At 42.2% G+C, this 27,050-nt stretch overlaps 1 protein-coding gene across 1 annotated transcript in view; it reads left to right on the forward strand.

The window, feature by feature from the left end:
* RpL13A (ribosomal protein L13A) overlaps positions 1-27,050 on the forward strand; it is a 67,763-nt gene that overhangs the window by 39,332 nt on the left and 1,381 nt on the right. Inside the window, exons 4-5 of the mRNA XM_071665814.1 lie at positions 15,341-15,486; positions 15,886-16,008. Coding sequence (XP_071521915.1) covers positions 15,341-15,486; positions 15,886-16,008 — 269 coding nt within the window. The remainder of the gene's footprint in view (positions 1-15,340; positions 15,487-15,885; positions 16,009-27,050) is intronic.

Below are 27,050 nucleotides of genomic sequence, written 5' to 3' on the forward strand. Positions count from 1 at the left end.
TCCTTTTTTCTCATCTTGGTTACATTGAGGAGGATGAGTAATACCCGCTTGACTCCTTCTGTTTCCCCTTTTAGAAAGTTAAAATACAAGGAGGGGAGGGTTTCTAGCCCCTTGCTCCCGTCCCCTTTAGCTGCCTTCTACGACACGTGAGGAATGTGTGGGAAGTAATCTTTCTCCTCTATCCTCAGGGTATGTATGTATATGTATATGTTGAAATGTATAGGTATGTATATGTGTGTGTACGTGTATTTTTATACATGTGTATATGGGTGGGTTTGGCCATTCTTTCATGTTTTTTCCTTGCACTACCTTTGCTAACACGGTAAACGGCGACAAAATATAATAGAAATAAAGAAATAAGTAGTATGTTTGAGTAAAGGAACGTGGATGTTTTGGCTCTGAGTGAATTGAAGCTCAAGGGTAAAGGGGAAGAGTGGTTTGGGAATATCTTGGGAGTAAAGTCGGGTTGGTGAGAGGACAAGAGTAAAGGAAGGAGTAGGACTACTACTGAAGCAGGAGTTGTGGGAGTATGTGATAGTGTGAGAAATTAAACTGTAGATTGAAATGGGTAAAACTGAAAGTGGATGGAGAGAGGGGTGATTACTGGTGCCTCTGCACCTTGTCATGAGATGCAAGTGTTTTGGGAGTAGCTGAGTTGTGTTAAAAGCTTTGATTCATGAGACTGGGTTATAGTGATGGGTGATTTGAATGCAAAGGTGAGTAATGTTGCAGTTGGGGGTATAATTGGTGTACATGGGGTGTGCAGTGTTGTATATGGAAATGGCAAAGAGCTTGTAGATTTGTGTTTTGAAAAAGTAGGGGAGATGGCTTGAGAGACTTATTGAATTTTGTATTAATTGATAGGCGAATGAAGGAGAGACTTTTGGATGTTAATGTGAAGAGAGGTGCAACTGGAGGGATGCCTGATCATTATCTTGTTGAGGTGAAGGTAGGTAGAAGTTTTCAGAAAAGAAGAGTGTGTTGGGGTGAAGAGAGTGGTGAGAGTAAGTGAGCTTGGAAAGGAGACTTGTGAGAAAGTACCAGGAGAGATTGAGAGCAGAATGGCAAAAGTTAAGAGCAAATGACGTAAGGGGAGTGGGGGAGGAATGGGTTGTATTTAGGGAAGCAGTGATGGTTTGTGTGAAAGATGTTTGTGGCATGAGGAAGGTGGGAGGTGGGCAGATTAGAAAGGGTAGTGAGTGGTGTGATGAAGTAAGATCATTAGTGAATAAGAGAGGCATTTGGATGATTTTTGCTGGGAAGTAGAGTAAATGACTGTGAGATGTATAAAAGAAAGTGGCAGGAGATCAAGAGAAAGGTGCAAGAGGTGAAAAAGAGGGCAAATAAGAGATGGGGTGAGAGATTATTATTAAATTTTAGGGAGAATGAAAAGATGCTTTAACTTTATAAAAGGGGAACACAAGAGTTATGCCGGGAGTGCTCATCCTCCTCGAAGGCTCAGATTGGGGTGTCTAAGTGTGTGTGAGTGTATCTAAGATGAGAAAAAAGGAGAGATAGACAGCATTTTTGAGAAAAGGAACCTGGATGTTTTTGCTCTGTGAGTGAAATGAAGCTCAAGGGTAAAGGGGAAGAGTGGTTTGGGAATGTCTTGGGAATAAAGTCAGGAGTTGGTGAGAGGAGAAGAGCAAAGGAAGGAGTAGCACTACTACTGAAGCAGGAGTTGTGGGAGTATGTGATAGTGTAAGAAGTAAACTCTAGATTAATGTGGGTGAAACTGAAAGTGGATGGAGAGAGAGGGGTGATTATTGGTGCCTATGCACATGGTCATGAGAAGAAAGATCATGAGGGGCAAGTGTTTTGGGAGCATCCGTAAACAAATCAAACAACCATGGAGACATCACGCACCCCTGCTGCAAACCGACATTCACTGGGAACCAATCACTTTCCACTCTTCCTGTTCATACACATGCCTTACATCCTTGGTAAAACCTTTTGATTGCTTCTAGCAAGTTACCTCCCACACCATATACTCTTAATACCTTCCACCGAGCATCTCTATCAACTCTTACCATATACTTTCTCCAGATCCATAAATGCTACTTTCAAATCCACCTGTTTTTCTAAGTATTTCTCGCATACATTCTTCAAAACAAATCACCTGATCAACACATCCTCTACCACTTCTGAAACCACAATGCTCTTCCCCAATCTGATGCTCTGTACATGCCTTCACCCTCTTGATCAATACCCTCCCATATAATTTCCCAGGAATACTCAACAAAATTATATCTCTGTAATTGAACACTCACTTTTATCCGCTTTGCCTTTGTACACTGGTATTATGGATGCATTCCATCAATCCTCAGGCATTTCACCATGAACCATACATACATTGAATATCCTCACCAACCAGTCAAGAACACACACATCCCCCTTTTTTAATAAATTCCACTGCAATACTGTCCAAACCCTGCCACCTTGCTGGCTTTCATCATCTGCAAAGGTATCACTGCCTCTACTCTGTTTACCAAACCATTCTCCCTGACCCTTTCACTTTGCACACCACCTCGACCAAAGCACCCTATAACTGCCACTCTATCATCAAACACATTCAACAAACCTTCAAAATACTCACTCCATCTCCTTTTTACTTCGCCACTACTTTTTATTACCTCCCCATTAGCTCTCTTCACCATTGTTTCCATTTGTTCTCTTGTCTTAGGCATTTCATTTACTTCCTTCCAAAACATCTTTTTATTCTCCATAAAATTTAACGATATTCTCACCCCAGCTCTCATTTGCCCTTTTTTTCACCTCTTGCACTTTTCTCTTGACCTCCTGCCTCTTTCTTTTATACATCTCCCAGTCATTTGCACTATTTTCCTGCAAAAATCGTCCAAATGCTTCTCTCTTCTCGTTCACTAACAATCTTGCTTCTTAGTCCCACCACTCTACTCTTTGTAATCTGCATCTTTTGTGCAAGCATCACTGCTTCCCTAAGTGCATCCCATTTCTCCCACACTCCCTTTACATCATTTGCTCTCACTTTTTTCCATTCTGCACTCTTATCTGTCCTGGTGCTTCCTCACTCATGTCTCCTTTCCAAGCTCACTTACTCTCACCACTCTTCACCCCAACATTCTCTCTTCTGAAATCCCCAACCTATCTTCACCTTTGCCTCCTCAAGATAATGATCAGACATCCCTCCAGTTGCCCCTCTCAGCACATTAACATCCAAAAGTCTCTCACGCGCCTTTCAATTAACACGTAATCCAATATCACTCTTTGGCCATTTCTCCTACTTACATACGTATACTTATGTATATCCCTCTTTAAACTAGGTAATCCCAATCACCAGTCCTTTTTCAGCACATTAATCTACAAGCTCTTCACCATTTCCATTTACAACACTGAACACCCCATGTACACCAATTATTGCCTCAACTGCCACATTACTCGCCTTTGCATTCAAATCACTCATCACTATCACCTGGTCTCATTCATCAAAGCTGTTAACACACTAACTCGGCTGCTCCCAAAACAATTACCTCTCTTGAGCTCTCTTTTTATGACCAGGTGCATAGGTACCAGTAACCACCCATCTCTGTCTGTCAACTTTCAGTTTTACCCTTATAAATCTAGGGTTTACTTTCTTACACTATTATCACATAATCCTACGACTCCTGCTTAAGGATTAGTGCTACTCCTTCATTTGCTCTTGTCCTCTCACCAACCCCTGACTTTATTCCCAAAACATTCCCAAACCACTCTACCTCTTTACCCTTGAGCTTCTTCTCACTCAGAGGCAAAATATCCTGGTTCCTTTCCTCAAACATACTTCCTGTGTTTCCTTTTTTCTCATCTTTGTTACATCCACACACATTTAGACACCCAAATCTGAGCCATCAAGGAGGATGAGCACTTTCTGCATGACTCCTCCTCCTGTTTCCCATTTTAGAAAGTTAAAATATGTATGTAGCATTTATGGATCTGGAGAAGGCATATGATAGAGTTGATAGAGATGCTCTGTGGAAGGTATTAAGAATATATGGTGTGGGAGGCAAGTTGTTAGAAGCAGTGAAAAGTTTTTATCGAGGATGTAAGGCATGTGTACGTGTAGGAAGAGAAGAAAGTGACTGGTTCTCAGTGAATGTAGGTTTGCGTCGGGTGTGTGATGTCTCCATGGTTGTTTAATTTGTTTATGGACGGGGTTGTTAGGGAGGTGAATGCAAGAGTTTTGGAAAGAGGGGCAAGTATGAAGTCTGTTGGGGATGAGAGAGCTTGGGAAGTGAGTCAGTTGTTGTTCGCTGATGATACAGCGCTGGTGGCTGATTCATGTGAGAAACTGCAGAAGCTGGTGACTGAGTTTGGTAAAGTGTGTGGAAGAAGAAAGTTAAGAGTAAATGTGAATAAGAGCAAGGTTATTAGGTACAGTAGGGTTGAGGGTCAAGTCAATTGGGAGGTGAGTTTGAATGGAGAAAAACTGGAGGAAGTGAAGTGTTTTAGATATCTGGGAGTTGATCTGGCAGCGGATGGAACCATGGAAGCGGAAGTGGATCATAGGGTGGGGGAGGGCGTGAAAATTCTGGGAGCCTTGAAGAATGTGTGGAAGTCGAGAGCATTATCTCGGAAAGCAAAAATGGGTATGTTTGAAGGAATAGTGGTTCCAACAATGTTGTATGGTTGCGAGGCGTGGACTATGGATAGAGTTGTGCGCAGGAGGATGGATGTGCTGGAAATGAGATGTTTGAGGACAATGTGTGGTGTGAGGTGGTTTGATCGAGTAAGTAACGTAAGGGTAAGAGAGATGTGTGGAAATAAAAAGAGCGTGGTTGAGAGAGCAGAAGAGGGTGTTTTGAAATGGTTTGGGCACATGGAGAGAATGTGTGAGGAAAGATTGACCAAGAGGATATATATGTCGGAGGTGGAGGGAACGAGAAGAGGGAGACCAAATTGGAGGTGGAAAGATGGAGTGAAAAAGATTTTGTGTGATCGGGGCCTGAACATGCAGGAGGATGAAAGGAGGGCAAGGAATAGAGTGAATTGGAGCGATGTGGTATACCGGGGTTGACGTGCTGTCAGTGGATTGAATCAAGGCATGTGAAGCGTCTGGGGTAAACCATGGAAAGCTGTGGAGGTATGTATATTTGCGTGTGTGGACGTATATATACGTGTATATACATGTGTATGGGGGGGGGGGGTTGGGCCATTTCTTTCGTCTGTTTCCTTGCGCTACCTCGCAAACGCAAGAGACAGCGACAAAAAAAAAAAAAAATACATGGAGGGGAGGGTTTCTACTCCCCTCTCCCATCCCCTTTAGTCGCCTTCTACGGCACATAGGGAATGTGTGGGAAGTATTCTTTCTCCCCAATCCCCAGGGGTAAATATATATGATAATATCTTTGCTTTCCTCTGTCAGCCCCTTAGAATTCTGCTTTCACCTTCTATTGTTCTCTCCTCCGTTGTTGAAATGCCACTGATGCATTCCTTTTGAGGAATCTGTCATGTGCCACTTTAGTTTTTCCTCTACAGCATTTCTCATCTCAACCACGTACTATTCATTTCCTTCATTTCCACTTTATATCTCTCAGCCTTGTATTTGATATCTGATTCTAAAACTATGAAGTGTTTTTATAAACATTTTAAACACTTCATTTACACATGAACGTGTCCTTTCCTTAACTGCACTTTCATCTAAACCTTTATCACCCATTGTTGCTGATAATTGTTGAAATTTTTTGATAAGTTTAATTTTATTCCCGAAATAGGAGAGAGAATTCTACCTTCATGTTCCGTGTGTTGGAGAAAGGAACTAAGAGGGGAGGGAGTGAATGCTGGAAATCATCCCCTCCCATTTTTACTTTTGTGAAAGAAGGTACAGAGAAGGGGGCCCACGTGAATATTTTCCCATTAAGGCTCATTCTTCTGTTAATGCAACATCATTAATGCAGGAAGTGTTGAATGTAAAAAAAAAAGAAATAATTATAGCTGCATGAAGCATGCTTTATAGAGAAGAGAAGGTTCAGGGTATGTGCTGGAGAGAAAAGACTGATAGTGATTGTGCAGTCTGAGAGGGTTAACCTTGAGTGCATAATATTTTATTGAAATTCACCTGAGGATTGGTGGAATGCATGCCATTATACAAAGACAAAGGGATGAAGGTAAGTGTTCATACTACAGAGGCACAAGTTTGAATTTTCCGGGGAAATTACATGGGAGGATATTGATTGAGAGGGTTATGGCATTTACGGAGGATCAGATTGGGGAAGAGCAATGTGGTTTACGAAGTGGTAGAATATGTGTGGATCAGGTGTTTTCTCTGAAGAATGTATGTGAGAAATACTTTGAAAAATAGATGGGTTTGTAGCATTTATGGATCTGGAGAAGGCATATGATGGGTTTATGGAGATGCTTTGTGGAAGGTCTTAAGAGTATATGGTGTGGGATGTAAGTTGCTAGAAGCAGCGAAAAGTTTTTACCAAGGATGTAAGGCTTGTGCATGAGTAGGAAGAAAGGAAAGGATTTGTTCCCAGTGAATGTTGGTATGCAGCAGGGGTGTGTGATGTTCCCATGGTTTGATTTGTTTATAGATGGGGTTGTTATGGAGGTAAATGCAAATTTTGGAGAAATGGGTGAGTATGCAGAGTGTAAGGGATGAGAAGGCATGGAAAGTTAGTTTGTTGTTCGCTGATGATACAGCTCTAGTGGCTGATTTGAGTGAGAAACTGCGGAAGTTGATGGCTGAGTTTGGAAATGTGTGAAAGAAAGTTGAGAGTAAATGTGAATAAGAGCAAGGTTATTAGTTTCACTAGGGTTGAGGGACAAGTTAATTAGGATGTAAGTTCGAATGGAGAAAAATTGTAGGAAGTGAAAAGTCTTAGATATCTGGGGGTGGACTTAGCATTGGATGTAGCCATGGAAGTGGAAGCGAGTCGCCAGGGTGGGGGAGGGGGCAAAGGTTCTGGGAGTGATGAAGAATGTGTGGGAGAGAATATTATCTAGGAGAGCAAAAATGGGTATGTTTGAAGGAAAAGTAGTCCCAACAGTATTATATGGTTGAGACGTGGGGTATGGATAGGGTTGTACGGAGGAGAGGATAGATGTGTTGGAAATGAAATGTTTTGAGGAAAACATCTGGTGCGAGGTGGTTTGATCTAGTAATTAATGAAAGGGTAAGAGAGATGTGTGGAAATAGAGTGTGATTTAGAGAGCAGAAGAGGGTGTGTTGAAATGGTTTGGACATAAGGAGAGAATGAGTGAGGAAAAATTGACAGAGAGGATATATGTGCTGGAGGTGGAGGGAAGAAGGAGAAGCAGGAGACCAGATTGGAGGTGGAAGGATGGAGTGAAAATGATTTTGAGTGATTGGGTCCTGAACATACAGGAGGGTGAGAGGCATGCAAGGAATAGTGTGAATTGGAACGATTTATACTGGGGTTGGCATGCTGTCAATGGACAGAATTAGGGTATGTGAAAGGTCTTGGGTGAACCATGGAAAGATCTCTGGGGCATGGTTGTGGATAGGGAGATGTGGTTTCAGTGCATTACACATGACAGCTAGAGACTAAGTGTGAATGAATGAGGCCTATATGTCTGTTCCTGGTGTTCCTGGCGCTACCTTGTTGAAGAGGGTGGAAAATGCCATATCGTGTGGCTGGGTGGCGATGGGAATGGATGCTGCTACTGCATGTGTGTATATGTCTGTGTATGTATGTGTTTGAATGGCTCATGGTGAAATGCCAGATGATTGGCAGAATGCATGCATAGTGCCATAGTACAAAGGCAAAGGGGATGAAGGTGAGTGATCAAATTGCAGAGGTATAAGTGTTGAGTATTCCAGGGAAATTATATGGGAGGGTATTGATTGAGAGGGTGAAGGCATGTACAGAGCATCAGATTGGGGAAGAGCAGTGTGGTTTCAGAATTGGTAGAGGATGTGTGGATCTAGTGTTTGCTTTGAAGAATGTTATATTATCATATTATACTTTGTCGCTGTCTCCTGTGTTAGCGAGGTAGCGCAAGGAAACATGAAAAAATGGCCCAACCCACCCACACACAAATGTATATATATACACGTCCACACACACACAGAGTGTACCTACCTATACATTACAAGGTATACATATATGTACATACAAAGACATATACATATATGCACATGTACATAAATCATACTTGCTGCCCTTATTCATTCCCTTCACCACCCCGCCATTTGAAATGACACGTGCGTGAGGTACCACAAGGAAAAGACAACAAAGGCCACATTCGCTCACACTGACTATATCTGTCATGTATAATGCACTGAAATCGCAGCTCCCTTTCCACCTCCAGGCCCTACTAAACTTTCCATGGTTTACCCTAGATGCTTCACATGCCCAGGTTCAGTCCATTGACAGCACGTCGACCACAGTGTACCGCATTGTTCCAATTCACTCTATTCCTAGCATGCCTTTCACCCTCCTCCATGTTCAGGCCTGGATTGCTCAAAATCTTTTTCACTCGATTCTTCCACCTCCAATTTGGTCTCTCACTTCTCGTTCCCTCCACCTCTGACACATATATCCTCTTTGTGAATCTTTCCTCACTCATTCTCCTCATGTGACCAAACCATTTCAAAACACCCTCCTCTGCTCTTATCACCCACACTCTTTTTATTACCACACATCTCTCGTACCCTTTCATTACTTACTCGATTAAACCACCTCACACCATATATTGTCCTCAAACAACTCATTTCCAACGCATCCAACCTCCTCCGCACGACCATATATATAGCCCATGCCTCGCAACCATATAACATTGTTGGATCAATTATTCCTTCAAACATACCCAATTTTCCTTTCCAAGATAATGTTCTCACCTTCAACACATTTTATAATGCTCCCAGAACTTTTGCCCCCTCCCCTACCCTGTGACTCGCTTCCGCTTCCATGGTTCCATCTGCTGCCAAATCGACTCCCAGATATCTAAAACACTTCACTTCCTCCAGTTTTTCTCCATTCAGACTTACCTCCCAATTGACTTGTCCCTCAACCCTACTGTACCTAATATTACCTTGCTCTTATTCACATTTACTCTCAGTTTTCTTCTTTCACACACTTTATCAAACTCAGTCACCAGCTTCTGCAGTTTCTCACCCGAATCAGCCACCAGCACTGTATCATCAACGAACAAAAACTGACTTCCCAAGCCCTCTCATCCACAACAGTGCATACTTGCCCCTTTCTCCAAAACTCTTGCATTCACCTCCCTAACAATCCTATCTATAAACAAATTAAACAACCATGGAGACTTCACACACCCCTGCCGCAAACCAACATTCACTGAGAACAAATCACTTTCCTCTCGTCCTACTCATACACATGCCTTACATCCACTTTTCGCTGCTTCTTGCAACTTGTCTCCCACACCATATACTCGTAATACCTTCCACAGAGCATCTCTATCACCTCTGTCATATGTCTTCTCCAGATCCATGAATGCTACATACAAATCCATTTGTTTTTCTATTTCTCACATACATTCTTCAAAGCAAACACCTGATCCACACACCCTCTACCACTTCTGAAACCACACTGCTCTTCCCCAATCTTATGCTCTGTAAATTCCTTTACCCTCTCACTCAATACCCTCCCATATAGATTCTTAGGAATACACAACAAACTTAAACCTTTGTAATTTGAACATTCACCGTTATCCCCTTTGCCTTTGTACAGTGGCACTATGCCTGCATTCCGCTAATGCTCAGGTTCTCCACCATGAGCCATACATACATTGAATATCCTTACCAACCAGTCAACAACACAGTCACCCCCTTTTTTAATAAATTCCTCTGCAATACCATCCAAACCCGCCACCTTGCTGGCTTTCATCTTCTGCAAATTTTTCACTACCTCTTCTTTGTTTACCAAATCATTCTCCTTAACCCTCTTGCATCACACACCACCTCGACCGAAACACCCTATATCAGCCACTCTATCATCTAATACATTCAACAAACCTTCAAAATACTCACTCCATCTCCTCACATCACCACTTCTTGTTATTACCTCCTCATTAGCCCCCTTCACCAATGTTCCCATTTGTTCTCTTGTCTTATGCTTTTTATTTACCTCCTTCCAAAACATCTTTTTATTCTCCTTAAAATTTAATGATACTCTCTCGCCCCAACTCTCATCTACCCTCTTTTTCACCTCTTGCACCTTTCTCTTGACCTCCTGCCTCTTTCTTTTATACATCTCCCAGTCATGTGCACTATTTCCCTGCATAAATCGTTCAAATGCCTCTCTCTTCTCTTTCACTGATAATCTTACTTCTTCATCCCCCCACTCTGCCCTTTGTAATCTTCCCACCTCCCACAATTCTCATGCCACAAGCATCTTTTGTGCAAGCCATCACTGCTTCCCTAGATACATCCCATTCCTCCCCCACTCCCCTCACGTCCTTTGTTCTCACCTTTTTCTATTCTGCTCTCAGTCTTTCCTGGTACTTCCTCACCTAAGTCTCCTTTCCAAGCTCACTTACTCTCACCACTCTCTTCTCCCCAACGTTCTGTCTTTTCTGAAAACCTCTAGATATCTTCGCCTTCACAAGATAATGATCAGACATCCCTCCAGTTGCACCTTTCAGCACATTAATACCCAAAAGTCTCTCTTTCATGCTCCTGTCAATTAACATGTAATTGAATAATGCTTTCTGGCCATCTCTCCTACTTACCTACGTATACTTATGTATATCTCTCTCTTTAAACTAGAATGAAGAATGTATGTGAGAAATACTAAGAAAAACAGATGGATTTTTATGTAGCATTTATGGATCCAATACTTAGAAAAACAAGTGGGTTTGTATGTAGCATTTATGGATCTGGAGAAGGCATATGATAAGAGTTAATAGAGATGCTCTATGGAAGGTATTAAGAGTATATGGTGAGGGAGGCAAGTTGCTAGAAGCAGTGAAAAGTTTTTATCGAGGATGTAAGTCATGTGTATGAGTAGGAAGAGAGGATATGGATTGGTTCCCAGTGAATGTTGGTTTGCGGCAGGGGTGCGTGATGTCTCCATGGTTGCTTAATTTGTTTATGGATGGGGTTGTTAGGGAAGTGAATGCAAAAGTTTTGGAGAGAGGGGCAAGTGTGCTGTCTGTTGTGGATGAGAGGGCTTGGGAAATGAGTCAGTTGTTCGCAGATGATACAGAGCTGGTGGCTGATTCTGGTGAGACACTGCAGAAGCTGGTGACTGGGTTTGATAAAGTGTGTGAAAGAAGAAAGCTGAGAGTAAATGTGAAGTAAGAGCAAGGTTATTAGGTACAATAGGGTTGAGGGACAAGTGAATTGGGAGGTAAGTTTGAATGGAGAGAAACTGGAGGAAGTTAAGTGTTAAGATATCTGGGAGTGGATTTGGCAGCGGATGGAACCAAGGAAGCGTAAGTGAGTCACTGGGTAGTGGAGGGGGCGAAGGTTCTTGGAGTGTTGAAGAATGTGTGGAAGGCGAGAACATTGTCTCGGAAAGCAAATATGGGTATGTTTGAAGGAATAGTGGGTCCAACAATGTTATATGGTTTGTAAGTAGTGAGAGGGTAAGAGAGAGTTGTTGTAATAAGAAATGTGACAGAGAGAGCTTAAGAGGGTGTACTGAGATAGTTTGGATATATTGAGAATGAGTGAGGAAGGGTTTATAAAAAGGATATGTGTCAGAAATAGAGGGAACAAGGAGCATGGGAAACTAGATTGGAGATGGAAGGATGGAGGAAAAAGATTTTGAGTGATGCACAGGATAGAGTGAATTGTGATTATAGGGTTTACTGGGGTTGATGTGCTATGAGTGGACTTACCAGAGCCTGATTGTGTATAGGTAGCATTGGTTTTAGTGCATTACACATGACAGCTCGAGAATGGATGTGAGTGGATGCAGCCTTTCTTCTTCTGTTCTTGGCATTGCCCTGCTAATGTGGGAAAGAGATGGCTGAAGGTGAGAACATTGGGCACACTAGTGGAGATTGTCAGATTCCTTTAAGATGCCATCATAAAAACTAAACAAACTATGCATATACCTTTATTTGATGTGCTAAGTTTGTTTTTGCAATGTTATACTAGCTTTCATCTCCCATTAACAATGTGATTGTATTTTCATGTCATGTATTTTCATGTCACCCATTTTAGTTCCATGTTTTGATTTTGACGTATCTGAATTGACACTTAGTTTTGAGTGAATTTTTAGTTTTGAGTGAATTTTATCACAGAAGTGCAGAATGTCATCTTTCCATCATGTAACATTTTGTTTTTGTTTAGGAAGAATGAAATATAAGCTCTGTGAAAAAGTTCATCCCAAAGCTGTACTGTATTGATGTCTTCAAATTGTATATTGATACAAAACTGAGAGGAATAATGATGAATCAGTTTTGTCGTATTAATGACTAATTTGAACAGGAAGTATCTGGAAGAAGGGCATTGCTTTAGATAACTTGGGAGTGGACTTTGCAGTGGATTGAACTTTGGCTGCTGAAGCGAGTCATTTGTGGAAGAGGGAGGCTTAGGCCTTTGGTCATTTGATGAAGTGTGTGGAAGGTGAGGTCACTGTCTGTTGGGGCAAAGGTGGGTATGTTTGAAGGTACAGTATTCCTGATTGTGTGTTGTATGTGTGAGCGATGGCTATGAACGCAGAATTAAACATGTGTATGAACCATGGCTATGAATGCTGAAGTAAGCAGAGGTGGATGTGTTGGAAATGAAATGCCTGAAGACAATGTAGTGTTGGCAGTTTGATCACTTCTTGAATGATTGTGTAAGAGGTGTGGTTGTAAGCATTATATGATTGAGAGTTGAACAGGATGTGCTAAAATGGTTTTTAGATAAGGAGAGGATGGTTGAAGGGGGATTGATTAAGGAGATATACATATCAGAAGTGGGAGCAAAGGGGAAGGGGAGACCAATGAGGAGGTAGAGGATGGAGTTAAGAGATTTTAGGGTATTTCAGCCAAAATTCAGGGGGGTGAGAGGTATGCACAGGATTGAATGAATTGGAGTGTTTTGGGTATGATTAGTGCAATGTGCTGTTAGTGGGCTGAACCAGGTAATATTTAGTGGCCAGGGGGAATGTAATGCTATATGTATACCGAGAGGATGTTCTGAATTACTTGGTAAAATTCTGAGGTCTTTAGATAGTCTTATGATGGGAGTAGGTCTTTGTTTAGATACATGGTAATAAGTGTGAATGCTTTGCAATAAACATAGGGTCAGAGTTGTGTGATTTCACCTTGGCTATTTTGATATTTTTATGGATGGGCCATTATCTGACATTAGTTTGGTTAATGAATGTATGCAGCCGAGTTTCAGTAATACAAAGGAGAAATTAGTGATAAAGGGTAATTGAGATATCAGCATGTATTCTGGTTGTGTTATTGAAGTGGCAGAACTGAGAGGGGCATGGAAACATGTTAAAGAACAACAGCAATGTTATATTGATTAAGATACATGAAATGAAATACCCCAGGGGAAATAAGCTATATTAGGAGTAGTAGTATAGTGAAAGGAGAGGTCTGTTGTATCTGGTTGAGAATGATGGTCTTGGCACTGGAGCCTTGCTTGTTGTTAGTGATGTTAGGTGTCAAGAGATGAGGCTCCACAAGGAGACCTTCTAGAAAGATGAAACATCGGGAGTCACGTTGGGACTCCTAGTGATGCATGTCACGTCAGTAGGGTAGCTTGAGTTTGGTGTCAAATTGCCAAAACTTCAGGTACTGGAGTGATACACTTGTCTAATGTGAGCCGACTGCCTGACAGCTTTCTTGTGGTGATACTTGGTTGTCAAAGTTGAATGTCACAAGCTCTGACTTCTCTCTATGCTGGTGGACTGAGAGCGGCTCTTCTTGTGGAAAGAGCCGGGTCATCTATAATTTCTGTGGCACCTTTTGATCTCCCATTACTGAACATCGAATGTGGATGCCATGGGGTAATATCTTGGGTGCAGCTGTAGGTTGGGACACCAAACTCATTTCTCTGGTGAATATTAGGTCAGGTGTGAGATCACCTGCTTTAACCTGCTACCTAGTTAGGGCATCATTGGTAAGATAACACTTTGTGGAGCAACAGTGGGTTACAGCAATATGTACAGCAGAATCAAGTGGGATGGAATGTGAATATTTACATTTGCTGTATTGAGATTATTGTTTTAAATGAATCATAGAAGTTGGGTGGTATTATTAACTGATGTTTTTGAAAATGAGGGGATTCTTTTGATTTGCTTTTTTAATGAATTTTTGACTTGAGGTATTTGGAAATGATCCTTAAGGATGGTATGGTACTGAAGTTAATATTAAGACTAGCTAGATGTATTAGAATTTGAGGTGCCCCTTGAAGAAGGGATATGAAGAATGGAAAAACTTAGGTTACAAGAAACTTGCATGAGGGCATTGCCTTTCTCGGATTTGTTGGACATGAGTGAACGATTAATCTTAAGTAGATGAAGATGAACGATCGATACTGTAGATAGATAATTTAGTATGGTTTAGATTTGAATTGATGATTAAGATATGTTAGTGCTACCTCACTAATGTAGGAAACAGTGATCAAGTATGAAAAAAGATGTTAGTGTCATGAATCCTTTATTTTCCTGCTCGACAAGGAGTCCATTTTAAAGATTTTGGGTATTGTGAATTCCATACCTTACCTTTGTGTTTACTTATTGTACTTACCCTGAGAGTCCATTCTACCTTACCTTTCTGCTTACCCAAGGGGTCCATTCTGTGTGGGTTGTTGCATGCAAGAAAGTGCAACTTTTACATGTATGGGGAGTGTGCTGATATTGATGTGGTTATTGTGGATGGGGATCTCTTGATACTAGTCATCAAAGTGTGAGGTAAGTGTGTTTTGTATCACAAGGGGGTTGTTTGACTGTGGAGTGGTGTGGATTTAAAGGGTCTAGTGCTTTTATGTGATGTAAACATGTACAGTTTTATGGGCCTTTTAATTGGTGTGGCCTTGAACGATTTATCACATTGAAAATGTATAGCAGTACATTAGACATAGAAGTGTATCATGATAGTTATGGATTGATATGAAGTTGTGGAGGCATAGAGGTACATCATGTAAGAATGATGAGAGAATGGTTATAGGTATGTGCTGAGGAGGATCTCTGTGTGATTGTTATGGTATGGGTCATACATTTATTCTTTTTGCCAAAGCAACATAAGTTTGCCAAGTAAAGAATTGAGAAGTGGTTGTATTGTGGAAATTGTAGCATTATGCTTTGCCTATGATGTGTGGGAGAACTCTGAGGCTGTATACATTTGATGTGCCTCATGTTAATGGAAGGGTAATTGATGTATATTGTTGTGGAAGACCTGTTTGGCTTTTAGAGTAACTCTTAATTGTTGTTTACTAAAGGTATGCTGCCATACAAGACTATGCGAGGGCAGCGGGCACTTTGGCGTCTTAAAAGCTTTGAGGGTATCCCCCCTGCATATGACAAATATGCACGCAAGGTTGTTCCCGATGCAATGAGAGTTACACGGCTGATGCCTGGTCGTAAGGTAAGTCACAATTACTTGAAGCAACATGATGCACATGTCATGTAGAGTTTATTTGGGATTAGGTTTGCATATTCTTGAACCAGTTATGTCTGTAACATTTATGCATCTGTAAAAGTTTGTTGTAAATAAGAATTGTATCGAGATATTAAAGATTAAGGAATGCATTGATATGATTTCTTCGAAATTCAGTATTATCTTGTGATGGAATGCAGTAATGTAATTTCTGGAAAATTCATTATTATCGTCTGGTGGAATGCATTAATATGATTTCTGGGAAATTCATTATCAGCATGTGCCTGGAATGAGTTTTACAAATTGTTGTGCTTTGATAGATATTTGGAGAAAAAGCACTGTTTAATAGTGTTAATAGTGGAATTGATTTATTTCTTTCCTCTTTAGTACTGTCAGTTGAACCGCCTTTCCCACGAGGTTGGCTGGAAGTACAAGCTTGTTGTCAGTTCACTAGAACGCCGTAGAAAGCTTAGAGCTGCTGTTCAATACAAGAAGAAGGTAGCAGATGAGGTAAGAATTTTTACTTTCATTACATCATTGCATCTGATTAGTCACACACACTTATCACCAGAGTCTTGCATTAGGAGAAAAGTAAATGAGGCAATCTGCCTTCTTGCAAATACCAGAATGAGTCTTTTAAGTATAAGGTTAAGCAAATGTATACCAAATCTTTTCACTTCATACATAAGTAGAATAAGCTTCTCAGGTTTGGTCACTGCACCTAAAGAGGCACAGAGTTAATACAGAAGGTCCATAGGAGGTCAACAAAGATTATACCAGGAGTAAGAGGGCTAAGTTACAGGGAAAAGCTAATGGCATTAGATAAGGATGCACAAGCTGTTATAGAGACCCATTTCTGGGCCTGGTGATTAACATGGATTTGTTTGAGAGAAAGGGGGAAGAAGATTCTAGCTCTCCTAAAGTAACAATTGTTAGGACAGACAGAATCCCCCCCCCCCAATTTTTTTCCATTTTATGAAGTAACAGATGTTCAGAAACTGAAAAAAATAGTTGGAACAAGTAGGAGGAGGAAGTTATTGATTAGGGAGATAAGCATAAGAAATATTGGAAACAGGCATGGCAGTAATTTGGGAGCTTGAAACCAAAAGATGAATCGTTAATTAGAGCTAGTTTGAGAATGATGGCTGCTGATTTGAGACCACCAACACAATATTATGACTGAATATTGTTTAGATGGAAGCAAGACAGAGAGAGAAATGCCACTAATGATTGAGCTGGAAGACCTTGTTGATTTTAGATGGAAAAGGTGTCAAGAGTTAAATGTGTGAAAAGTAGAATCACTGAGATAGAGTTGAGAATGGGAAAATGGTTGATATCTAGGGAACGATAAGGTGTTACAACTGTGTTAATTATCCTCCAGCACATCTGTTTAGGGATGCTGCATGTGTGTTCCTGGTCCTATTTGTAAATTCTTGTTTATTTGGAGGAAGGGTGTACAGTTTAATTTTCTTTATTATTCTTGATTGCCTTTTCCTGCATCAGCGAGGTGGCACCAGGAAACATATATTTATTTATTTATTTATTTATTTTACTTTGTCGCTGTCTCCTGCGTTAGCGAGGTAGCGCAAGGAACCACGAAAGAATGGCCCAACCCACCCACATACACATGGATATACATACACATCCACACACGCAAATATACATACCTATACATCTCAATGTATACATATATATACACACACAGACATATACATATATACATATGTACATAATTCATACTGTCTGCCTTTATTTATTCCCATTGCCACCTTGCCACACTTGGAATAACAACCCCCTCCCCCCTCATGTGTGCGAGGTAGCGATAGGAAAAGACAACAAAGGCCACATTTGTTCACACTCAGTCGCTAGCTGTCATGTAATAATGCACCGAAACCACAGCTCCCTTTCCACATCCAGGTCCCACAGAACTTTCCATGGTTTACCCCAGACGGTTCACATGCCCTGGTTCAATCCATTGACAGCACGTCGACATCGGTAAACCACATCGTTCCAAATTCACTCCATTCCTTGCATGCCTTTCACCCTCCTGCATGTTCAGGCCCCGATCACTCAAAATCTTTTTCACTCCATCTTTCCTCCTCCAATTTGGTCTCCCACTTCTCCTCATTCCCTCCACCTCTGACACATATATCCTCTTGGTCAATCTTTCCTCACTCATTCTCTCCATGTGACCAAACCATTTCAAAACACCCTCTTGTGCTCTCTCAACGACACTCTTTTTATTTCCACACATGTCTCTTTCCCTTACATTACTTACTTGATCAAACCACCTCGCACCATGTATTGTCCTCAAACATCTCATTTCCAGCACATCCACCCTCCTCCGCACAACTCTATCCATAGCCCATGCCTCGCAACCATACAGCATTGTTGGTTGCGCTAGCGAGGTAGCGCAAGGAAACAGACGAAAGAGTGGCCCAACCCACCCACATACACATGTATATACATACACGTCCACACACACAAATATACATACCTATACATCTCAACGTATACATATATATACACACACAGACATGTACATATATACACATGTACATAATTCATACTGTCTGCCTTTATTCATTCCCATAGCCCCCTCCCCTGTCATGTGTGCGAGGTAGTGCTAGGAAAAGACAACAAAGGCCCCATTCCTTCACACTCAAGTCTCTAGTTGTCATGTAATAATTCACCAAAACCACAGCTCCCTTTCCACATCCAGGCCCCACAAAACTTTCCATGGTGTACCCCAGACGCTTCACATGCCCTGGTTCAATCCACTGACAGCACGTCGGCCTCAGTATACCACATCGTTCCAATTCACTCTATTCCTTGCACACCTTTCACCCTCCTGCATGTTCAGGCCCTGATCACTCAAAATCTTTTTCACTCCATCTTTCCGCCTCCAATTTGGTCTCCCACTTCTCGTTCCCTCCACCTCTGACACACATATCCTCTTGGTCAATCTTTCCTCTCTCATTCTCTCCATGTGACCAAACCATTTCAAAACACCCTTTTCTGCTCTCTCAACCACACTCTTTTTATTTCCACACATCTCTCTTACCCTTACATTACTTATGTGGTCAAACCACCTCACACCACATATTGTCCTCAAACATCTCATTTCCAGCACATCCATCCTCCTGCGCACAACTCTATCCATAGCTCATGCCTCGCAGCCATACAACATTGTTGGAACCACTATTCCTTCGAGCATACCCTTTTTTGCTCTCCGAGATAATGTTTTCGACTTCCAAACATTCCTCAAGGCTCCCAGAATTTTCGCCCCCTCCCCCACCCTATGATTCATTTCCGCTTCCATGGTTCCATCCGCTGCCAGATCCACTCCCAGATATCTAGAACACTTTACTTCCTTCAGTTTTTCTCCATTCAAACTTACCTCCCGATTGACTTGACCCTCAACCCTACTGTACCTAATAACCTTGCTCTTATTCACCTTTACTCTTAACTTTCTTCTTTCACACACTTTACCAAACTCAGTCACCAGCTTCTGCAGTTTCTCACATGAATCAGCCACCAGCGGTGTATCATCAGCGAACAACAACTGACTCACTTCCCAAGCTCTCTCATCCACAACAGACTGCATACTTGCCCCTCTTTCCAAAACTCTTGCATTCATCTCCCTAACAATCCCATCCATAAACAAATTAAACAACCATGCAGACATCACACACCCCTGCCGCAAACCTACACTCACTGAGGACCAATCACTTTCCTCTCTTCCTACACGTACACATGCCTTACATCCTCGAGAAAAACGTCTCACTGCTTCTAACAACTAGCCTCCCACACCATATATTCTTAATACCCTCCACAGAGCATCTCTATCAACTCTATCATATGCCTTCTCCAGATCCATAAATGCTACATACAAATCCATTTGCTTTTCTAAGTATTTCTCACATACATTCTTCAAAGCAAACACCTGATCCACACATCCTCTACCACTTCTGAAACCACACTGCTCTTCCCCAATCTGATGCTCTGTACATGCCCTCACCCTCTCAGTCAATACCCTCCCATATAATTTACCAGGAATACTCAACAAACTTATACCTCTGTAATTTGAGCACTCACTCTTATCCCCCTTGCCTTTGTACAGTGGCACTATGCAAACATTCCGGCAATCCTCAGGCACCTCACCATGAATCATTTTTTTTTTTTTCCTGCTTTGTCGCTGTCTCCCGCGTTTGCGAAGTAGCGCAAGGAAACAGACGAAAGAAATGGCGCAACCCACCCCCATACACACGTATATACATACGTCTACACACGCAAATATACATACCTACACAGCTTTCCATGGTTTACCCGAGACGCTTCACTTACCCTGATTCAATCCACTGACAGCACGTCAGCCCCGGCATACCACATCGATCCAATGCACTCTATTCCTTGCCCTCCTTTCACCCTCCTGCATGTTTAGGCCCCGATCACACAAAATCTTTTTCACTCCATCTTTCCACCTCCAATTTGGTCTCCCACTTCTCCTCGTTCCCTCCACCTCCGACACATATATCCTCTTGGTCAATCTTTCCTCACTCATTCTCTCCATGTGCCCAAACCATTTCAAAACACCCTCTTCTGCTCTCTCAACCACGCTCTTTTTATTTCCACACATCTCTCTTACCCTTACGTTACTTACTCGATCAAACCACCTCACACCACACATTGTCCTCAAACATCTCATTTCCAGCACATCCATCCTCCTGCACACAACTCTATCCATAGCCCACGCCTCGCAACCATAAAACATTGTTGGAACCACTATTCCTTCAAACATACCCATTTTTGCTTTCCGAGATAATGTTCTCGACTTCCACACATTCTTCAAGGCTCCTAGAATTTTCGCCCCCTCCCCCACCCTATGATCCACTTCCGCTTCCATGGTTCCATCCGCTGACAGATCCACTCCCAGATATCTAAAACACTTTACTACCTCCAGTTTTTCTCCATTCAAACTTCCCTCCCAATTGACTTGACCCTCAACCCTACTGTACCTAATAACCTTGCTCTTATTCACATTTACTCTTAACTTTCTTCTTTCACACACTTTACCAAACTCAGTCACCAGCTTCTGCAGTTTCTCACATGAATCAGCCACCAGCGCTGTATCATCAGCGAACAACAACTGACTCACTTCCCAAGCTCTCTCATCCCCAACATACTTCATACTTGCCCCTCTTTCCAAAACTCTTGCATTCACCTCCCTAACAATCCCGTCCATAAAGAAATTAAACAACCATGCAGACATCACACACCCCTGCCGCAAACCTACATTCACTGAGAACCAATCACTTTCCTCTCTTCCTACACGTACACATGCCTTACATCCTCGATAAAAACTTTTCACCGCTTCTAACAACTTGCCTCCCACACCATGAATCATGCATACATTAAATAACCTTACCAACCATTCAACAATACAGTCACCCCCTTTTTTAATAAATTCCACCGCAATACCATCCAAACCCGCTGCCTTGCCGGCTTTCATCTTCCGCAACGCTTTTACTACCTCTTCTCTGTTTACCAAATCATTTTCCCTAACCCTCTCACTTTGCACACCACCTCGACCAAAACACCCTATATCTGCCACTCTATCATCAAACACATTCAACATACCTTCAAAATACTCACTCCATCTCCTTACATCACCGCTACTTATCACCTCCCCATTAGCCCCCTTCACTGAAGTTCTCATTTGTTCCCTTGTCTTGCGCACTTTATTTACCTCCTTCAGAACATCTTTTTATTCTTCCTAAAATTTAATGATACTCTCTCACCCCAACTCTCATTTGCCCTCTTTTTCACCTCTTGCACCTTTCTCTTGACCTCCTGTCTCTTTCTTTTATACATCTCCCACTCATTTGCATCTTTTCCCTGCAAAAATTGTCCAAATGCCTCTCTCTTCTCTTTCACTAATAATCTTACTTCGTCATCCCACCATTTACTACCCTTTCTAATCAACCCACCTCCCACGCTTCTCATGCCACAAGCATCTTTTGTGTAAGCCATCACTGCTTCCCTAAATACATCCCATTCCTCCCTGACTCTTAATTACATACGTATACTTATGTATATCTCGCTTTTTAAACCGGGTATTTCCAATCACTAGTCCTTTTTCAGCACATAAATCTATAAGCTCTTCACCATTTCCATTTACAACACTGAACACCCCATGTATACCAATTATTCCCTCAACTGCCACATTACTCACCTTTGCATTCAAATCACCCATCACTATAACCCAGTCTTGTGCATCAAAACCACTAACACACTCATTCAGCTGCTCCTAAAACACCCCCCTCCCTCACACTCCCACGAGGTAGGGTAGCAAAAGACAACAAAGGCCACATTCGTTCACACTCAGTCTTTAGCTGTCATGTATAATGCACTGAAACCACAGCTCCCTTTCCACTTCCAGGCCTCACAAAACTTTCCTTGGTTTACCCCAGATGCTTCACATGCCCTGGTTCAATTCATTGACAGCACACCGACCCCGGTAAACCACATCGTCCAATTCACTCTATTCCTTGCACACCTTTCACCCTCCTGCTTGTTCAAGCCCTTATCGCTCAAAATCTTTTTCACTCCTTCCTTCCACTTTCAATTTGGTCTCCCACTTCTGCATGTTCCCTCCACCTCTGACACATATATCCTCTTTGTCAATCTTTTCTCACTCATTCTCTCCATGTTACCAAACCATTTCAATACACCCTCTTCTGCTCTCTCAACCACACTCTTTTTATTTCCACACTTCTCTCTTACCCTTTCAAACAACCTCACACCACATATTGTTCTCAAACATCTCATTTCCAACACATCCACCCTCCTCCACACAACCGTATCTGTAGCCCATGCCTCACAACCATTTAACATTGTTGGAACCATTATTCCTTCAAACATACCCATTTTTGCTCTCCGAGATAATGTTCTCGCCTTCCACACATTTTTCAATTCTCCCAGAACCTTTGCCCCCTCCCCCACCCTGTAATTCACTTCCGCTTCCTTGGTTCCATCTGCTGCCAAATCCACTCCGAGATATCTAAAACACTTCACTTCCTCCAGTTTTTCTCCATTCAAACTTACCTCCCAATTGACTTGTCACTCAACCGTACTGTACCTAATAACCTTACTCTTATTCACATTTACTCTCAGCTTTCTTCTTTCACACACTTTACCAAACTCAGTCACCAGCTTCTGCAGTTTCTCACCCGAATCGGCCACGAGAGCTATATCATGAGCGAACAAAAACTGATGTAATACCCAAGCCCTCTCATCCACAACAGACTGCATAGTTGCCCCTCTCTCAAAAACTCTTGCATTCACCTCCCTAACAACCCCATCCATAAACAAATTAAACAACCATGCAGACATCACGCACCCCCGCTGCAAACCTACATTCACTGGGAACCAATCACTTTCCTCTCTTCCTACCCATACACATGCCTTACATCCTTGATAAAAACCACTGCTTCTAACAACTTGCCTCCCACACAATATACTCTTAATTCCTTCCACAGAGCATCTCTATCAACTCTGTCATATGCCTTCTCCAGATCCATAAATGCTACATACAAATCCATTTGTTTTTCTAAGTATTTCTCACATGCATTCTTCAAAGCAAACACGTGATCCACACATCCTTTACCACTTCTGAAACCACACTGCTCTTCGCCAGTCTGATGCTCTGTAAATGCATGCACCCTCTCAATCAATACCCTCCCATATAATTTCCCAGGAATACTCAACAAACTTATACCTCTGTAATTTGAACACTCACCTTTATCCCCTTTACCTTTGTACAGTGGCACTATGCATGCATTCTGCCAATCCTCAGGCACTTCACCATGAGCCATACATACATTGAATATCCTCACCAACCAGTCAACAACACAGTTAGCCCTTTTTATTATTATTTTTTTTTTTTTTTTTTTTTTTTTTGTCGCTGTCTCCCGCGTTTGCGAGGTAGCGCAAGGAAACAGACGAAAGAAATGGCCCAACCCACCCCCATACACATGCCTTGATTCAATCCACTGACAGCACGTCAACCCCGGTATACCACATTGCTCCAATTCACTCTATTCTTTGCCCTCCTTTCACCCTCCTGCATGTTCAGGCCCCGATCACACAAAATCTTTTTCACTCCATCTTTCCACCTCCAATTTGGTCTCCCTCTTCTCGTTCCCTCCACCTCCGACACATATATCCTCTTGGTCAATCTTTCCTCACTCATTCTCTCCATGTGACCAAACCATTTCAAAACACCCTCTTCTGCTCTCTCAACCACGCTCTTTTTATTTCCACACATCTCTCTTACCCTTACGTTACTTACTCGATCAAACCACCTCACACCACACATTGTCCTCAAACATCTCATTTCCAGCACATCCATCCTCCTGCGCACAACTCTATCCATAGTCCTTTTTATTATTTATTTTATTTTATTATACTTTGTCGCTGTCTCCCGCGTTTGCGAGGTAGCGCAAGGAAACAGACGAAAGAAATGGCCCAACCCCCCCCCCCATACACATGTATATACATACGTCCACACACGCAAATATACATACCTACACAGCTTTCCATGGTTTACCCCAGACGCTTCACATGCCTTGCTTCAATCCACTGACAGCACGTCAACCCCGGTATACCACATCGCTCCAATTCACTCTATTCCTTGCCCTCCTTTCACCCTCCTGCATGTTCAGGCCCCGATCACACAAAATCTTTTTCACTCCATCTTTCCACCTCCAATTTGGTCTCCCTCTTCTCCTTGTTCCCTCCACCTCCGACACATATATCCTCTTGGTCAATCTTTCCTCACTCATCCTCTCCATGTGCCCAAACCACTTCAAAACACCCTCTTCTGCTCTCTCAACCACGCTCTTTTTATTTCCACACATCTCTCTTACCCTTACGTTACTCACTCGATCAAACCACCTCACACCACACATTGTCCTCAAACATCTCATTTCCAGCACATCCATCCTCCTGCGCACAACTCTATCCATAGCCCACGCCTCGCAACCATACAACATTGTTGGAACCACTATTCCTTCAAACATACCCATTTTTGCTTTCCGAGATAATGTTCTCGACTTCCACACATTCTTCAAGGCCCCCAGGATTTTCGCCCCCTCCCCCACCCTATGATCCACTTCCGCTTCCATGGTTCCATCCGCTGCCAGATCCACTCCCAGATATCTAAAACACTTCACTTCCTCCAGTTTTTCTCCATTCAAACTCACCTCCCAATTGACTTGACCCTCAACCCTACTGTACCTAATAACCTTGCTCTTATTCACATTTACTCTTAACTTTCTTCTTCCACACACTTTTCCAAACTCAGTCACCAGCTTCTGCAGTTTCTCACATGAATCAGCCACCAGCGCTGTATCATCAGCGAACAACAACTGACTCACTTCCCAAGCTCTCTCATCCCCAACAGACTTCATACTTGCCTCTCTTTCCAAAACTCTTGCATTTACCTCCCTAACAACCCCATCCATAAACAAATTAAACAACCATGGAGACATCACACACCCCTGCCGCAAACCTACATTCACTGAGAACCAATCACTTTCCTCTCTTCCTACACGTACACATGCCTTACATCCTCGATAAAAACTTTTCACTGCTTCTAACAACTTTCCTCCCACACCATATATTCTTAATACCTTCCACAGAGCATCTCTATCAACTCTATCATATGCCTTCTCCAGATCCATAAATGCTACATACAAATCCATTTGCTTTTTATTATATTCCACTATAATACCATCCAAACCCGCCACCTTGCCAGCTTTCATCATCGGCAAATTTTTCACTACCTCTTCTCTTCTTTCTTCTTTCTTTCAAACTATTCACCATTTCCCGCATTAGCGAGGTAGCGTTAAGAACAGAGGACTGGGCCTTGAGGGAATACCCTCACCTGGCCCAATTCTCTGTTCCTTCTTTTGCAAAATTAAAAAAAAAACGAGAGGGGAGGATTTCCAGCCCCCCGCTCCCTCCCCTTTTAGTCGCCTTCTACGACACGCAGGGAATACGTGGGAAGTATTCTTTCTCTCCTATCTATGTTTACCAAATTATTCTCCCTGACCCTCTCACTTCATACATCACCTCGACCAAAACATCCTTTATCTGCCCTTCTATCATCTAACACATTCAACAAAAATTCAAAATACTCACTTCATCTCCTTCTCGCATCGCTACTACTTGTCATTACCTCCCCTTTATCCCCCTTCACCGATTTTCCCATTTGTTTTCTTGTCTTACGCACTTTATCTACCTCCTTCCAAAACATCTTTTTTGTTCACCCAAAAATTGAATGATACTCTCTCACCCCAACTCTTATTTGCCCTCTTTTTCACCTCTTGCCTCTCTCTCCTCTTTCACTATTAATCTTACTTCTTCCCATCACTCACTACCCTTTCTAATCTTCCCACCTCCTACGCTTCTCATGCCACAAGCATCTTTTGCGCAAGCCATCACTGCTTCCCTAAATACATCCCATTCCACCAGTTCGAGTGAGAAACTGCTGAATTCGGTGACTGAGTTTGGAAAGTGTGCGAAAGGAGAAAGTTGAGAGTAGTTGTAAATAAGAGCTAGGTTATTAGTTTCAGCAGGGTTGGGGACGGGTTAGTTGGGATGTAAATTTGAATGAAGAAAATTTGGAGGAAGTGAACTACTTTAGATATCTGGGAGTGAGCTTAGCAGCGAATGGAACCATGGAAGTGAAAGTGAGTCTCAGTGTGGGGGAGGGGGCAAATGTTTTGTGAGCGATGAAGAATGTTTGGAAACATGATTATCTTGAAGAGCAGAAATGGGTATGTTTGAAGGAATGGTAGTTCCAACAATATTACATGGTTGTGAGGCATGGGTTATAGATCGGGTAGTACGGATGACGGTGGATGTTTTCGAAATGAATTCTTTGAGGACAGTATGTGCTGAGGTGGTTTGATTGAGAAAATAATGAAAATTTAAAAGAGATGTAGGATAATGAAAAGAATGTGTCTGAGAGAGCTGAAGTGGGTGTGTTGACATGGCTTGGATATATGAAGAGAATGATTGAGGAAATTTGACAAAGGATGTATGTGTCAGAGGTTGAGGGAACATGAAGCAGACCAATTTGAAGGTGGAAGGTTGGAGTGAAAAATATTTTGAGCAATCGGGGCCTGAATACATGGAGGGGGAGAGGCGTGCAAGGAATTGTGTGATTTGGAATGATGTGGTATACTAGGGTTGATTTGCCATCATTGGATTAAACTAGGGCATATGAAATGTCTGGGGTAAACATATCCAGCTGTCATGTGTAATGCACAGAAACCACAGCTCCTTATCCACATTCAGGCCCCACAGACCTTTCCATGGTTTACCCGAGATGTTTCACATGCCCTGGTCAGTCCATTGACAGCATGTCGATCTCAGTATACCACATCGTTCCAATTCATTCTATTCCTTACATGCCTCTTACCCTCCTGCATGTTCAGGCCCCAATTGCTCAAAATCCTTTCAATCCCTCCTTCCACCTCCAA

The sequence above is a fragment of the Panulirus ornatus genome, chromosome 10 (genome assembly GCF_036320965.1).
Source record: "Panulirus ornatus isolate Po-2019 chromosome 10, ASM3632096v1, whole genome shotgun sequence".
Classification (NCBI taxonomy): Eukaryota; Metazoa; Arthropoda; class Malacostraca; order Decapoda; family Palinuridae; genus Panulirus; species Panulirus ornatus.